The 14,146-nt window shown below is 24.3% G+C and overlaps 6 protein-coding genes across 6 annotated transcripts; 1 reads left to right on the forward strand and 5 right to left on the reverse strand. All coding sequences in view use genetic code 6, as the record gives it.

Moving 5' to 3' along the window:
* Window positions 1-352: 352 nt before the first annotated feature.
* Window positions 353-2,450, reverse strand: TTHERM_00191630 (MFS transporter; the record flags this gene model as incomplete). Its single annotated transcript, XM_001016739.1, has 3 exons — window positions 353-724; window positions 785-1,722; window positions 1,970-2,450. 3 exons carry the CDS (start codon window positions 2,448-2,450, stop codon window positions 353-355), a joined length of 1,791 nt encoding a protein of 596 aa, XP_001016739.1.
* A 961-nt stretch (window positions 2,451-3,411) lies between these two features.
* TTHERM_00191639 (hook-like protein) lies at window positions 3,412-5,463 on the reverse strand (the record flags this gene model as incomplete). The annotated part of the gene is made up of 1 exon (XM_001470775.2): window positions 3,412-5,463. One exon carries the CDS (start codon window positions 5,461-5,463, stop codon window positions 3,412-3,414), a length of 2,052 nt encoding a protein of 683 aa, XP_001470825.2.
* A 1,369-nt stretch (window positions 5,464-6,832) lies between these two features.
* TTHERM_000191649 (transmembrane protein, putative) lies at window positions 6,833-7,585 on the forward strand (the record flags this gene model as incomplete). Its single annotated transcript, XM_012797776.1, has 1 exon — window positions 6,833-7,585. One exon carries the CDS (start codon window positions 6,833-6,835, stop codon window positions 7,583-7,585), a length of 753 nt encoding a protein of 250 aa, XP_012653230.1.
* A 751-nt stretch (window positions 7,586-8,336) lies between these two features.
* Window positions 8,337-9,809, reverse strand: TTHERM_00191650 (kinase domain protein; the record flags this gene model as incomplete). The annotated part of the gene is made up of 1 exon (XM_001016741.3): window positions 8,337-9,809. The coding sequence occupies one exon, from the start codon at window positions 9,807-9,809 to the stop codon at window positions 8,337-8,339; it is 1,473 nt and encodes a 490-aa protein (XP_001016741.2).
* Window positions 9,810-10,407: 598 nt separating this feature from the next.
* On the reverse strand, window positions 10,408-11,550 carry TTHERM_00191660 (kinase domain protein; the record flags this gene model as incomplete). The annotated part of the gene is made up of 1 exon (XM_001016742.2): window positions 10,408-11,550. One exon carries the CDS (start codon window positions 11,548-11,550, stop codon window positions 10,408-10,410), a length of 1,143 nt encoding a protein of 380 aa, XP_001016742.2.
* An 878-nt stretch (window positions 11,551-12,428) lies between these two features.
* Window positions 12,429-13,877, reverse strand: TTHERM_00191670 (kinase domain protein; the record flags this gene model as incomplete). The annotated part of the gene is made up of 1 exon (XM_001016743.1): window positions 12,429-13,877. The coding sequence occupies one exon, from the start codon at window positions 13,875-13,877 to the stop codon at window positions 12,429-12,431; it is 1,449 nt and encodes a 482-aa protein (XP_001016743.1).
* Between the last annotated feature and the right edge of the window lie 269 nt (window positions 13,878-14,146).

Here is a 14,146-nt window from a genome sequence, read left to right on the forward strand (position 1 = left end):
TTTATTGAAGAATTTACATATTTGAAAAATCTTTTTTATTAATTTTAATAAAATGCTTGGCTGAGTTTCGAATAATTTCAGGTTAATAAATTACAATAAAAAGAAAAACAAGAATTAATTAGAATAATATGACTAATATAATTACATATTGAATGAATGATTAATGAATTATTTATTTATTAGGCAAATGAATAATTTATATTTAATTACTTACTTACTGATTTTAAAGCTAATTAATTAATCAATAACTAAATAATTTATATTAATTAATTAATAAATTTATTATATTTATTTGCCATTTTGTATTTAATATATGTTTGTCTGTTTGTTTAAGCAAGCTGATTTATTACTTTCATGAATGTTCAGAATCTTAATGACTCCTATTTTATTACACTTTTTATTTTGCAAATTCCTTTGCTTCTTTTTCAAACTAATCAATGTCCTTTTATTTATTAAATAATTTCATAATTTCTAATCTTGACTTTCCCTTTGTCTCATACATGAAAAGCCAGAAATAAATTAAACACATGAAAGTAAGTCCACCAAAAATAAGGAAGGCACCAAATAGACCCATCGAGTTATTCATATATGGGAATACAACACCTACTAACATAGTAAATAGCCATCTAATAAAAGAGGACCATGCCAATCCTATTCTATCTAAAATTTCATTGTTATAAACCCAAACTGTAGTACCAAGACCTGCTTACCATCCAAACATATACTTTTTTGATAAGATTAATTTATTTAAATATGTAAGGTTGAAAAAAAAAAAAAAATTTACTATAAAGATAAATAAAATTCCTGTAATCTAAATTCCGTAGGTTGAGGGAAGTTTTTGTAAGATAGCAAATAGCACAAGCATTACTGTTGTTAGTAATACTGAGTAATTCATAATCGATCTTCTACCGAATTTTATTACAAGCTACATAGAAATCAATGAATATACAGCCATGGAAAGACCTAAGAAAATTGTGCAGATTCTTGAAGTCATTTCTGAGCCAGTTGTTTACTAAAAGATTTAATTTGAATAAAAGAGCAAAGCATTGACACCTGAGCACTGAGTTCCATATTAAATAATGCAGCCAAGCGCTATTCTTTTCCAATAACTTTTTTTGTCTAGCAATTCCATTTACTTTTCATAACTAATATGTTCTTCGTTCATTATAGTCATATCGATTGCAACATTGTTGTTATGAGATTATTAAGGAGAACCTTCCTTTTGATTTGGCTTTTTATGATTTTTATCAAGCTTTTCTTCTGATTATTTAATGGATTTTCCATTTTAATCTTAAACAGAACTTTATAGCTAATCTACTTATTCTGCTTCTGATCCAACTCCTGCTACTTCACAAATTTCAGAGTAAGCCTTTTTTTAGTCTTCATCATCTTCGTAAACCATTTATAAATATTCTCTAACTTCCTAAAAGTGATGTTGTTTAACCATAATAGTAGGAGTCTCGTGAGTGAACTTAAACCAAAGTAGAAGAAGTCTCAATGTGCATGTAGCTATTGGAAGACCCAAAACAAATCTCCAGTTGACATCATAGTTGCCATCTGGATTTGTCTTGAGTTCGTTAGGAAGAGGAAGAATTAAACTCATTAAATAGCTGATGAAAACACCTGTTGTCAATAAAATTTAATTAATTGATCCCACTCTACTTCTTATTTCAACAGGTGAAAAATCTCTAATGTATTCTGGTACCAAAGATGTGTTCATACCTTAATTAATATAAATAAATCAATCAATCAATGAATTAGTGAGCAAGTTAATTATTTAAAATTAAACAATAAAAACAAATAAATTTTAATTCAAATAAAAATTCATTTAGCTTTTATATTTTTACAAAGCTTCTATTATGTTTAAATAAATAAATTTTTTCTACTAAAATTTTATTGCAAAATTTGGATGAATAAAGGTTTGTTTTCTTGAAAAAAATATTAAGTTATGCCTAGTATATTAATTTACCTATGCAAAATCCACTAACGATTCTTCCGATGATAAGGTTGGAGAGATCATGTTAACAAATTAGAATTATGGTACCGATTATACCAATTATATCGAAGAGGATCATAGATCTTCTTATACCTTTGAGGGCTGCTATGAGTTTCTTACTAAAAATAGCTGCTATAAGAGCACCTAAGGGCATAGCTGCAGTAATAATGGATGTAAATTAAGTACTTTAGTCACTATCCCAATTGTTCAATTTTGCTATTACTTTCTAGCATGTGTTGTAAACTCCCAAGTTGTAGCCGAAGAAGAAAGAACCAAGACAAGCGTTTAGAGACATTAAATAAATGAATGCGGTGTGCTTTAAATGTTTCTAATGTTACTATTGTTGTTGGTGAAGATCAGGACCTGTCTTGAGGTGCTAATCCTCATGGTTTGGCTGATTTATAGTATTACTAAATGGGTTGTTTTATGAAAGTTCTATATTCTATTTAAGCATTTCCTAAAAATTTGTTTAATTGAGTTTTTAATAATAATTTTTTAATTATAAATTCAATCATGAAACATTTAAATTACATAATTTACATTCGGGGAGTATTATTTTATTCAATTAATGCAATTTTTATTTTTGTTTTTAAAGAATGCAGTATTTAATAGTAAACACTCGAAGTAAACATGGACAATCCTATGATCTTTTTAGAAATAGTAAATTAAAATAGCCTACTAAATAGTTTATTTGTAAGGGAGAAACAAGAGATTCAATTTAAGAAAGTAGTTATTAACAAATGCCTTTATTAATCAAAGTATCTTTCACATTTTAACCATTTTATAAGCTGAGAAATGCTTGAAATAAATTTGCATTCAGCTTAAAAAGTTTTTTTAGAACTAAATTTATATTAAAATATAACAGAATCTTATTAATCAAGTATCACTTATCTACATTTTAAGCAATATTTAAAATATAAAATGCTGATATATATTTTATCATTGAGTTAAAAGTCTGCAGTAAACACTAAAAAATAGTTATTCTCCTTACATTAAAATGCATATTGGTATTTTTAAGTATTATTTAGTTACGAAATTGTAAGCAGTGGCCTAAAAAGTAAATATAAATAAAGGAGATGATTAAGAAAAGACCACAATTGAAATCAAATAAAATACACAGTTCAAATTAATTTTACAAGCAATTTTATTCAGAAATATAAGTCAAAATTCAATATTAATAAAAATTTGTATCTTCGTAATCAAAAATTATGATTCATAAAGAAAAGAAGTTTCTATATAAATTTACGCATTAATTACTTCTACAATCAATTTATTTCTAATTGAAAGCTTCAATTATGTAAAACATAAACATAAAAAAAATGCATGTATATTGCTTTATCCATAATGCTCAATTTATTATTCAACAAAATTTGAGGAATTCACATCTTCATACATGAAAATAGGCTTGTATTTCCTCAGCAGCAGTTTGTTTTTTCTTAGGATTAAATTTACTAATATTTTAAACGCATTTCGCATAAAACACCAAAAAGAATATCCAACTCTTCTTATTTATTTTAAAAAAGGTTTGTATACTATTACTTTTATTAATCAAGTTTTTTGTCTTTTTAGTCTATTTAATTTTGAAGCTAACTAATCTATTAATTATAATTAGCAATTTACTTTTAAAGATCGTTTACCTTTTTCTCCCATTCGTCTGCTAACCTTGCCTTTTCAGAATTTAACTGAAGTATTTTTGAATTCTAGTCTTAATATTTTTCTTGGTATTACTATATTTCAGATTCTCTTCTTGTAATCTCCTCTTGCAAAGATCTTAGCGTCTCCTCTTGCTCTTCTTCGCGTCTTTCTTTTCTTTTCAAGCTCTTGGCTAAGAGATTTTAGTAATCATTTTTTAATTTTTCGTTTTCTTCTTTTAATTTTTCAACATCACATTTTTCGTAAACTGATAATTTTGATTCTAATTCATGTTGAATCTTTATTTATTCAGTTAGTTTTGTTTATAACAAATTAATTTATTCTTTTAAACTAGAAGCATCTTCAAGATGAATTACGCTAGGATCTAAAGTTGTTTATTCAGATTTAAGTAATATATTTTCTCTTTCAAGATCATTAATAATTTAATTTAGATCCTCACTCAACCCTTTGGGTCCATCATTAACCTTTTTTGCACTGACTTAATTGCTTGATTTCTTGTAATCACTATGACTTTAAGATTCATCTTGCTGATAGCGCTCTAGAATTTAACTCATATCTTACAGTTTCTCTTCTTAAAGCTAGTACTTACGTTAAACTTAATCAACTTCCCTGCGAAGCTATTCAATTTAATTATCCCTTTAAGATATTTCTATAGCCTTTTCCATTGATTTTTTTTTCTCTTCATTGTAGCTTTACTTAAATTCTTGTAGCTTTTCCATGAGCATCTCAATTTGGCTATCCTTATCTTGCAAATTCTTATCAAATTATTTGGCCTTCTTGTCAGCTTCAGAAAACTTCTCAGAAAGCTGAGTGTATTCATCATACTTTTATTTATAGAAGTCAAGAGATTCGCTAATTTTTTGAAGCTGCTTTAACTTTTTATTTAAGAGCGAGATTTCGTCATTCAACTTGTCTTTTTCTAATTAAGCCTATTACTAAACAGCAACTATAGTTTGGTTTAATTATTCTATTTTTAAGTCCTTTGTTTTGACAACACTTTCAATATCTTCATTAGTACTCATACCAAGGCTGATCATCATGCTATCACGAGACAATTTCAACTTTTTCATTTCGTCATCTTTTTTGTTAAAGTCTTTTTCATACTCTAAAATTTTACGATCTTTTTCAATCTGCTCAGTACGAAGCTCTTCTATTTTCTCATTCAAAACATCGTTTTCGCGTTCAAGCTCATCAATCTTTTTTAGAAGCTATTGATTCTACTAATAATAGTACGATTGGGTATTATATTATATACTAGCAGAGTTGAATCTTTATGAGCTCATGCTCTCCATAGAGGCATTATCATCTCCATCTGTGTGTAAACGATCTTAGACAATCCATTTCTCCATCAAATGCATCAAAACAGCTTAATACTTTTTCTCTAACTATGTGATGGCATGTATAAAATCACTCTTTTACTCGCTCTAAACAATAATGCCCAAAACCAATTCTACTAATTTAACAATTTCATTTTTATTCTTATTTCTTGATATTTCGCTAGCATCTAAGTAGGTGTCTTTGTCAAAATCTTTTAATTTTAATATATCATGATAATAATGCTCAATGCTGTCAATTAATCTCTTAATGTTTCTATGATTTAAAGCCCAGTTATCTTGTGTGTCTCTTTCTACTTAATCGACATCAAAGATGCTATCATTAATCTTAGAGAGGAGTTCAGTTAAAACGATACCATCACTTAACTCTTCAAGATTTTAAGGAGTTTTACTGAGATTATTGATTGTTTTCAAAAATTCAATAACACTTTATTCAATATCATCCATATTATAATTACTGTGTATTCCGCTCTAATCCATTTCTTTCAACCAAAAACTATAAATTGATTTTTAAGCTAAATTATTTAAGTTAAAATGCTATTTGAAATGCTAATTCTATTTCTAAAGCTTTTTCTTTTGATATTAATTACTTTTACTTACAGAAAACGAATTTTATCAAAAAAGTGTTTTAAAAATACAAATTTTTTTAAAACAAATGAAAACTATATATATATGTAAATATTCAAAAAATAGTCTTAAAAACTCATATAATTGCAAAAGGAGGAAGCATATTAATTTTACTTTTTTTAAAAAAAATATAGAAGATTAATCTTTAATTTCTTACATAAAAAAAGGAGAAAAATTTTTTGTTATGTTTTTTATTGTGTGTAGTATTATTCTGATTAAAGCAATAAATAAATTAGGACAAATAAAGTAAATAAAAACAATAAATTCTAAACTCAAAATAATACCAAAATAAATATACATTTATAAGCACTTCACAAAAATATTTAATAAAATTCATTTTAAACTAAAAAGAATAATTTTAAATATTTTGGTTATTAATCATAAATTGAGCAAGATAATTAATTGTTGATGAATGAGAGAGTGAGTGAGTACACAAATCAAAATTTGTATATTTTTTCCTTAATTTCTTAGATTAAGTTAGCATAGTACATTTTATCACCATTGATGCGTTAGAATATTAGTGATCTCATTTCTTGTTTTTCCTATTCAATAACACTTACTATTTCTATTTACATTTTAATTTTTTCAATTCTATTTGATTAAATTAGCTCATCAGAATCCTCTTCATCTTCTAAAGGCTACTCAAAATTGTATTTTGTATCAATTTCTACAGTTTAATAATTTAATTCAACTTCTAAAGTTAAACTGTCTTTTCTAAAAATATTTTAGGTAAATATTTCGTTATTATTTTATACTAAAATGCTTAGTAAAACTTTTAAAAGATCTTAAGTACTCATTTCAGTTAAAAGAGAACCACCATAAAGCTCAATTCTATCAATTTTGCGTGGCTATTATTTGAAAAATGTTTCTTACCACTCTTTAAATGAATCAAAGTTTTCGCTTTCACTCATTAGATCGCAATATTATTTATGAACTTAATTTATTTTATATTAAATTGATTCACCTTCACCTCTGTTACCATTTTGATCTTCTCCGAATTTTACCAGAAATTAAAACATAAGATTCTCATCTGATTTAGATTTTTCCTCGAAATTTTTTGTATAAATGTCATGTTATTATATTTAATTTATATCTTTGATTTCTCCGCTCAATATTTTATAAATTAAATCGAATATATCTTCATCTAAATCTAATTCCTTTTTGTAAGCTTCTCTATAAGAGCTCAATATTGCTCGCTTGAACAAATGTCTTTTCTTTAGTTATGCAACTTTCTTAATACCTGTAGTTAATCTTATGTAGAATAAAATGTGAAAAAGTAGCATTCCCAATTAGTATACATCAAGCTCTTATGGGCTATACTCTTCAATTTACTTACCAGATAATAAGAATTGTTCAAAATCTTCAATTATTTTAGGTGGATTATAACTAAGAGTTCCGCAAATCTCTCTAGATTTACAATTCTTACAAGCTCTTTAGTAATGACCAAAATCAATTATAATAACCTTATAATTTTCTTAATCTTAATTATCTAATAAGATGTTTTCAAGTTTAATATCACAGTGGCAAACATTTTTTTCATGTAAAATTTTAATCTTCTCAACAACTTATTTAAACAGTTTCAAAGCTAAATATCTACATTTTATTCCTTTTTAATTCGAAACTAATTCTACTAATTATGAATTTATAAATGGAAATATCAGTTCCTTCTTACTATCATCAAATAAAATTAGCTCTAAGAAAGAACTTTATTGTTCTTTAGCAATTTCATTTTTTAGAACTTTTTCATAAAATTGTTTCTCTCTTACATAATCATTTTCGAATTCAAATATCTTCCTAAAATAAACATTCTACCTTGCTTCGCATTTAAATACCTCGCCTCTAGCTTATCCTCCATAAAATTCAGCTTTATCCTCTTCCATTAGTGCCTAGTTTCAATGCTTTTATAATTTTATTAATAATGAACTTTTAATTCAAGATAGATAAATAGATATAAAGAAACTATTTTCTTTATTGAATTTTTTATTGTTATTATTATTATTCTTCTTCTTCTTCTGATGATTCTCTCTCTAAATTTATAAAAGCAGAAAAAAATCTTATGAATCGAGCGAGTTAATCAGATAAAAAAAATTTGATTAATAATTATCGAAACATATCCTTCCTTTATATAAAAGTATTTTATTTTTTTATCTATCTTAATATAAAATATTTTTAATTGATTTCAATAGGGGAAAAAACATAAATATTGAAATTAAAACTTTGCTCAAGATTGAATTTACTATCTTATTTATATATTTTTAATTAAAATTTTTCTAATAAGCTTGGCTTCTATGAAGAAATAAACAGTAGATACCCATTAATTTGCAAAAAAAAAGATTTGAGATTTTGCTTATTCTTTGACTTTTTGTCAAACAAATTAACAAAATTCACAAAATAGTCTTAAAAATGCATATAATTATAAAAGGAGGAACCATATTAATTTGCTTTTTTTTTAAAAATATAGAAGATTATCTTTAATTTCTACATAAAAAGGAGATAAATTTTTTTGTTTTGCTTTTTATCGTGTATAGTATTATTCTTATTAAAACAATAAATAAATTAGGACAAATAAATTAAATAAAAACAATAAATTCTAAACTCAAAATAATACTAAAATAAATAACATTTTTAAGCACTTCACAAAAATATTTAATAAAATTCTTTTCTTAAAGTGATAAAATTATTTTAAATATTTTGGCTATTAATCTTAAAATGATAAGTAATGCAAATCAAAATTTGTATATTTTTTCCTAAATTTCTTAGATTAAGTTATCATAGTATATTTTTTCACCATCTCTGCTTTAGAATATTAATGATCTCATTTCTGGTTTACCCTATTCAATAACACTTACTACTTCTATTTACATTTTAATTTTTTCAATTCTATTTGATTCAATTAGCTCATCTAAATCTTCTTCATCTTCTTAAAGCTACTCAGAATAGTATTTTCTATCAATTTCTACTGTTTAATAATTTAATTCTACTTCTAAAGTTAAACTGTCTTTTCCTTTTCTAAAAATATTTTAGCTAAAAATTTGGTTATTATTTTCTGCTAAAATGCTTAGTAGAACATTTAAAAGATCTTCAGTACTCATTTCAGTTAAAAGAGAACCACCATAAAGCTTTTTTCTATCAATTTTGCGTGGCTATAATTTGAAAAATGCTCCTTACCACTCATTAAATTAATCAAAGTTTTCACTTTCTCTCATTAGATCACAATATTTTTTATGAGCTTACTTTATTTCATTTTAAATAGATTCACCTTTACTTCTACTACTATTTTAATCTTCTTTGAATTTTACCATATCTTCAAATTGAAGATCTTCTTCATCTGGTTTTATTTTACCCTAGAGATATTATTGATAAATTTAATGCTATTATATTTAATTTATCTCTGTGATTTCTCGGCTCAGTATTTAAAATACTAAATCGAATATATCATCATCTAAAATTAATTCAGTTTTGTATTCTGATTTATATAATTTCTTAATTTATTCCTTGAAAAAGTCTTTTTTCATCTTATTTTATGCAACTTTCTTAAGACTTATACTTAAATATAGCTAGGTCAACATACGAAAAAGTAGCATTCCCAATTAGTATACATCAAGCTCTTATGGGCTATACTCTTCAATTTACTTTCCAAATTTTTTTAATCGATCCGCATCTTCAATTAATTTTGGTGGATTAAATTCAGTAGTTCCACAATTCATAGTAGATTTACGATTTAGTTCTTAGTATTGACCAAAATCAATTATAATAACCTTGTAATTTTCTTTATCTTAAACATTTACTAATAAGATGTTATGTACTTTAATATCACAGTGGCAAATATTTTTTGAATGTAAAATTTTAATCTTCTCAACAACTAAGTGAAATAGTTTCAAAGCTAAATATCTCGATTTTATTCCTTTTTATTTGGTACACTTATCTACTAATTTTGAATTTATAAAGGGAAATATAAGTTCCTTATTATTATCATTAAAGTGAAGTAGCTCTAAGAAAGAGCTTCTATCTTTTGGATCAATTTTTATTAGAATTTCTTTATAAAATGCTTTCTCTCTCACATAATCTATTTCTTCATCAAATATCTTCTTAAAATAAACCTACTTTGTCTTTTAGTCTGTATATATCAAGCCTGTAGATTATCCTCCTTCAAACTTAACATCATTTAACTAATAATTGCTGTCATCCCAGTCTTCCATTTGTGTTAAGCTTCAATGCTTATATAATTTTTATTAATAATGAACTTTTAATTCAAGATAGATATAAAGAAACTATTTTCTTTATTGATTTTTTTTATTATTATTAATTTTTTTTTTTTTTGATTTTTCTCTCTCTAAGTTTATAAAAGTTGAAAAAAATCTTAAATATCAAGTTAATTTTTTATTAATAATTGTCAAAATATATGTTCCATATATAAAAGTGTTTTAAATATTTGTTATTGTTATTTATTCAGATTTTTACTTAAAAGTATAAAATAGTTTTAATTTATTTTAATAGAGGGGAAAACATAAATATTGAAATTAAAACTTTGCTCAATTGAATTAATTTGATAAAAATGACTAATTTTAAAAAATTTTCTAATTTGAAAATACCTTCCATAATTATTAATTTAATTTTTGTGCTTTTTTTATTTAGTTTTAAAAGGAGTGAGTGAATGATGTAGAAATAAAAGTATATTGAAAAAAATAAATTACAAATAACAAATTAATGAAAAATATAAATGAATAAATAAAATAAATCTATCTGTCAATTAGTATAAACATTATTTATATATAAATAGTTGAAAAATGAATAAAGTCAAATAATTTTTTGTAAATCTCTTGAGAGATCTTCAATTAAATTATTATAATAGATAGATTCTCCTTTTATGGGTGTGAAGATAATAGATTTTATTTCTGATTACTTCAATTCTTCAATCATAACAATTTCTATCTGAAATTCAATATTATTTTGTATTTCTTCAATTTCAAGTTCTTATAAATATTCTTCATTGTCATCATCAGTACCCTCTTCAATAATTACATCTTTGGAAATATATTTTAAAGTGACTTTCAAGGTTAAGTCTTATGTTTACCCAAAAATATTTTGATCAAATACTTCAGAATTATTTTTACCAAAGCAATACAATAAGTGTTATAATATTTAAGATGTTTTCATCTCAAATAAGAAAGATCTTGTTTTGAGTTCTCTCTCCTTTATTTATCGTGGGTTTTTATCACAAAAAAATTTGATTTCTTAAATTAGTTCATCATATCTTGTGCAATTTGACTTTAACATATTATTAAACTCTTTATTAATGCTTATTGTATTATCATTTCTATTTCCATCTTCATTTTTCCTAATAAAAATGTTGTTAAATTCTTCTTCAATCTAAAAAACTTTTTTATTTCCAGTTTATGGGAGGTCTTTCAACATATTTTTGACTTCCTATAAATTGTAAACTTAGTGGTGGAAGATTTAAGCAACATCTTCAATTTATCCAGTTAAAAGATCCCAAATAAGATCAAATACTTCAGATTACATTAATAATTCAGTATTATATTATTCTCTGTATTAAGATAAAATAATTCTTAAAAATATATTTTTTTTATTCGAACTTATCACATTTTTAATTTTATTAGGAATCTTAAGACATGTAATTAAAGTCAAGAGAAGCATACCCAATTAATATAAATCCAACTTGTAGGGATTGTATGGTTTAACTTATGATTAAGCAAATCCTTCATTTAATTCAAATGAATTATAAGCTTATGATAGTTCATTTTATTTTATTTTTTAGCAGTACCCAAAACCGATAAGAATATCTTTAAAACCATTAGAATATTACTCTACAAGGATATTATCTATTTTTATATTACAGTGACATAAATTTAAAATGTGCAGTTGTTTAATGCTATTAGCAACTTATGTAAAATGGTACAGGGCTCTTATCCATTTCATTCCTTTAGTATTATCACTATTTCGTTGATAAAAAATCTGATCAAGCTAACAATTAATAAAGGGGAATACAATCTAACGCTTGTGGTCATCATATTTAATCACTTTTAGGATGCTAAGATCAACTTCATTGGTAATTTCATTTAAGTGTTAGTAGATTGCTTTTTAGCAATTATAGACTCTTTTGCTGAAAAACTATTTGGTAAAACAGACTTAGCCATTTAAGGTTTATACCTTGCAAGTAGATGATTAGTGATAAAAATTAATTTTAAAATCTTCCATTTTTTGCTTTTTTGTTTTTTAGATGTTTTCTTTATGAAATTTTTTTAAAAAATAAAATTAATTAAAAAGTCTTTTATTTTTAATAAAATAAATTATTAAATTTTCCATCTGTTTAGACTAACTTACAAATTCAGAAAAAAAGCACCTACAACTTATAAAAATAAAAGTATTTTTTGAGTAGAAAAAGACAGATTATAAGAAGGATTTAGAAGAATCTGATCAACTGAATTAAAATAATAAGATTTTTAATTAAAATCTATTTTAAAAAGTTTATTATGAAAAAATATTAATTATTAGTAAAAGTCTATGCAAAAAATTATGATACCATATATTTTAGAAAGAATGGGATTAGGATATTATTAAAATTTATATTATTTGGTACAAAAAATGTTAATTTATAATTGTGTTTTTTTTTTTTTATGTAATTTTAAAAGGAGTGAGTGAATGCAGTAGAAATAAAATAATATTGAAAAAAAATAAATTAAACACAGCAATTAATAACAAAAACTATGAAAAATGTAGATGAATAAATAAAATAAATCTATCTGTCAATTAGTATAAACATTATTTATATATTAATAGTTGAAAAATCAATAAAATCAAATGAGTTTTTCTAACTCTCCTAAAATATCTTCAATTAAATTATTATAGTAGATAGATTCTCCTTTTATGGGTGTGAAGATAATAGATTTTGTTTCTGTTTACTTCAATTCTTCAATCATAACTATTTCTACCTGAAGTTCAATATCATTTTTTATTTCTTCAATTTTAGGTTCTTTTAAATCATCGTCATCATCATCATCAGTACTATCTTCAGTAATTACTTCTTTGGAAGTATATTTTAAAGTGGCCTTCAAGGTTAAATTTTATGTTTACACAAAAATATCTTGATCAAAGACTTCAGAATTATTTTTATGAAAGCAATACAACAAGAGTTATAATATTTAAGATGTATTCATCTCTAATAAGAAAGATCTTTTTTGGAGTTCACTCTCCTTTATTTATCGTGGGTTCTTATCACAAAACTAAATGATTTATTCTTTTAATTCCTCATATTTTGTGCTCTCTTGTAACATTTCCTAAAACTCTTTTTCAATGCTTACTGTACCATTGCATCTATTTCCATCATCTTTTTTGTAAAACCTTATGTTATCAAAGTTAAATTCTTCTTCTTCTTCCATCTAAGAAGCTTTTGTATTTCCAGTTTATGGGAGGCATTTCAACATATTTATGACTTCTTATAAATCATAAACTTCGTGGTCTAAGATTGAAGCAACATCTTCAATTTCTCCAGTTAAAAGATCCCAAATAAGGTTATATACTTCAGGTATCATTTGTAAATTAGTATTATAAGTTTCTTTGTATTTTAAGGTAATCAATTCTAAAAATTTATTTTTTTTCTTCAAACTTATTAACTTTTTATTTTTCTCAGAAATAGGAAAATATACAATTAAAGTCAAGAGAAGCATACCCAATTAAAATAAATCCAACATGTAAGGGCTGTATTCTTTGATTTGTTATTTAGCAATTCCTTCATTTAATTCTAATGGATTATAGGTTAAAGTTCCACAAACTGCTTCTGATTTTTCATTTTATTTCTTACTTTAGCAGTGCCCAAAATCGATAAGAATATCTTTCAAACCATTTGATTATTACTCTACAAGGATATTGTCTACTTTTATATCACAGTGGCATAAATTTAGACTGTGCAGTTTTTTAATGGTATTAACAACTTATGTAAAATGATACAGAGCAAATATCCATTTCATTCCTCTTGTATTGTTTTGTTTTACTTTAGAGCAAATCAAAGAAAGCTAAAAATTAATAAAGGGGAATAAAATCTAACACTTGTGGTCATCATGATCGATCATTTTTAAGATACTGAGATCAATTTCTTTGGTAATTTCATTTAAGTGTTAGTAGATTTTTTTTTCGTGATTATATTCTGTTTTAGTGAAAAACTCTTTCAAAAAATAGATGTTGCCTTTTTATGTTTCTACCCTATAGCAAACAGATTAGCCTCCACAAGCAATTTATTTAGCTTCCATTCTTTATTTTTTTATTTTTTAGATATTTTTTGATTAAATTAATTATATATTATTTAAGAGAAATCATAGAGAATTTTAATCAATTAATTAATGAATTAAAAAGTCTTTTATTTATTTTTTTAATAAAATAAATTGTTTAAAAAAAAAAACACTTTTATTTTTAGTAAAGATAAAATAATAGATAGATAGAGGAAGTCTTGAAAATAAAATTCTTTTAAAAATGCATTATTTTGACTTTAATTAGCTTTAAAAGGAAAACAAATTCCATT

Source organism: Tetrahymena thermophila, assembly GCF_000189635.1.
Source record: "Tetrahymena thermophila SB210 genomic scaffold scf_8254638, whole genome shotgun sequence".
NCBI lineage: Eukaryota > Ciliophora > Oligohymenophorea > Hymenostomatida > Tetrahymenidae > Tetrahymena > Tetrahymena thermophila.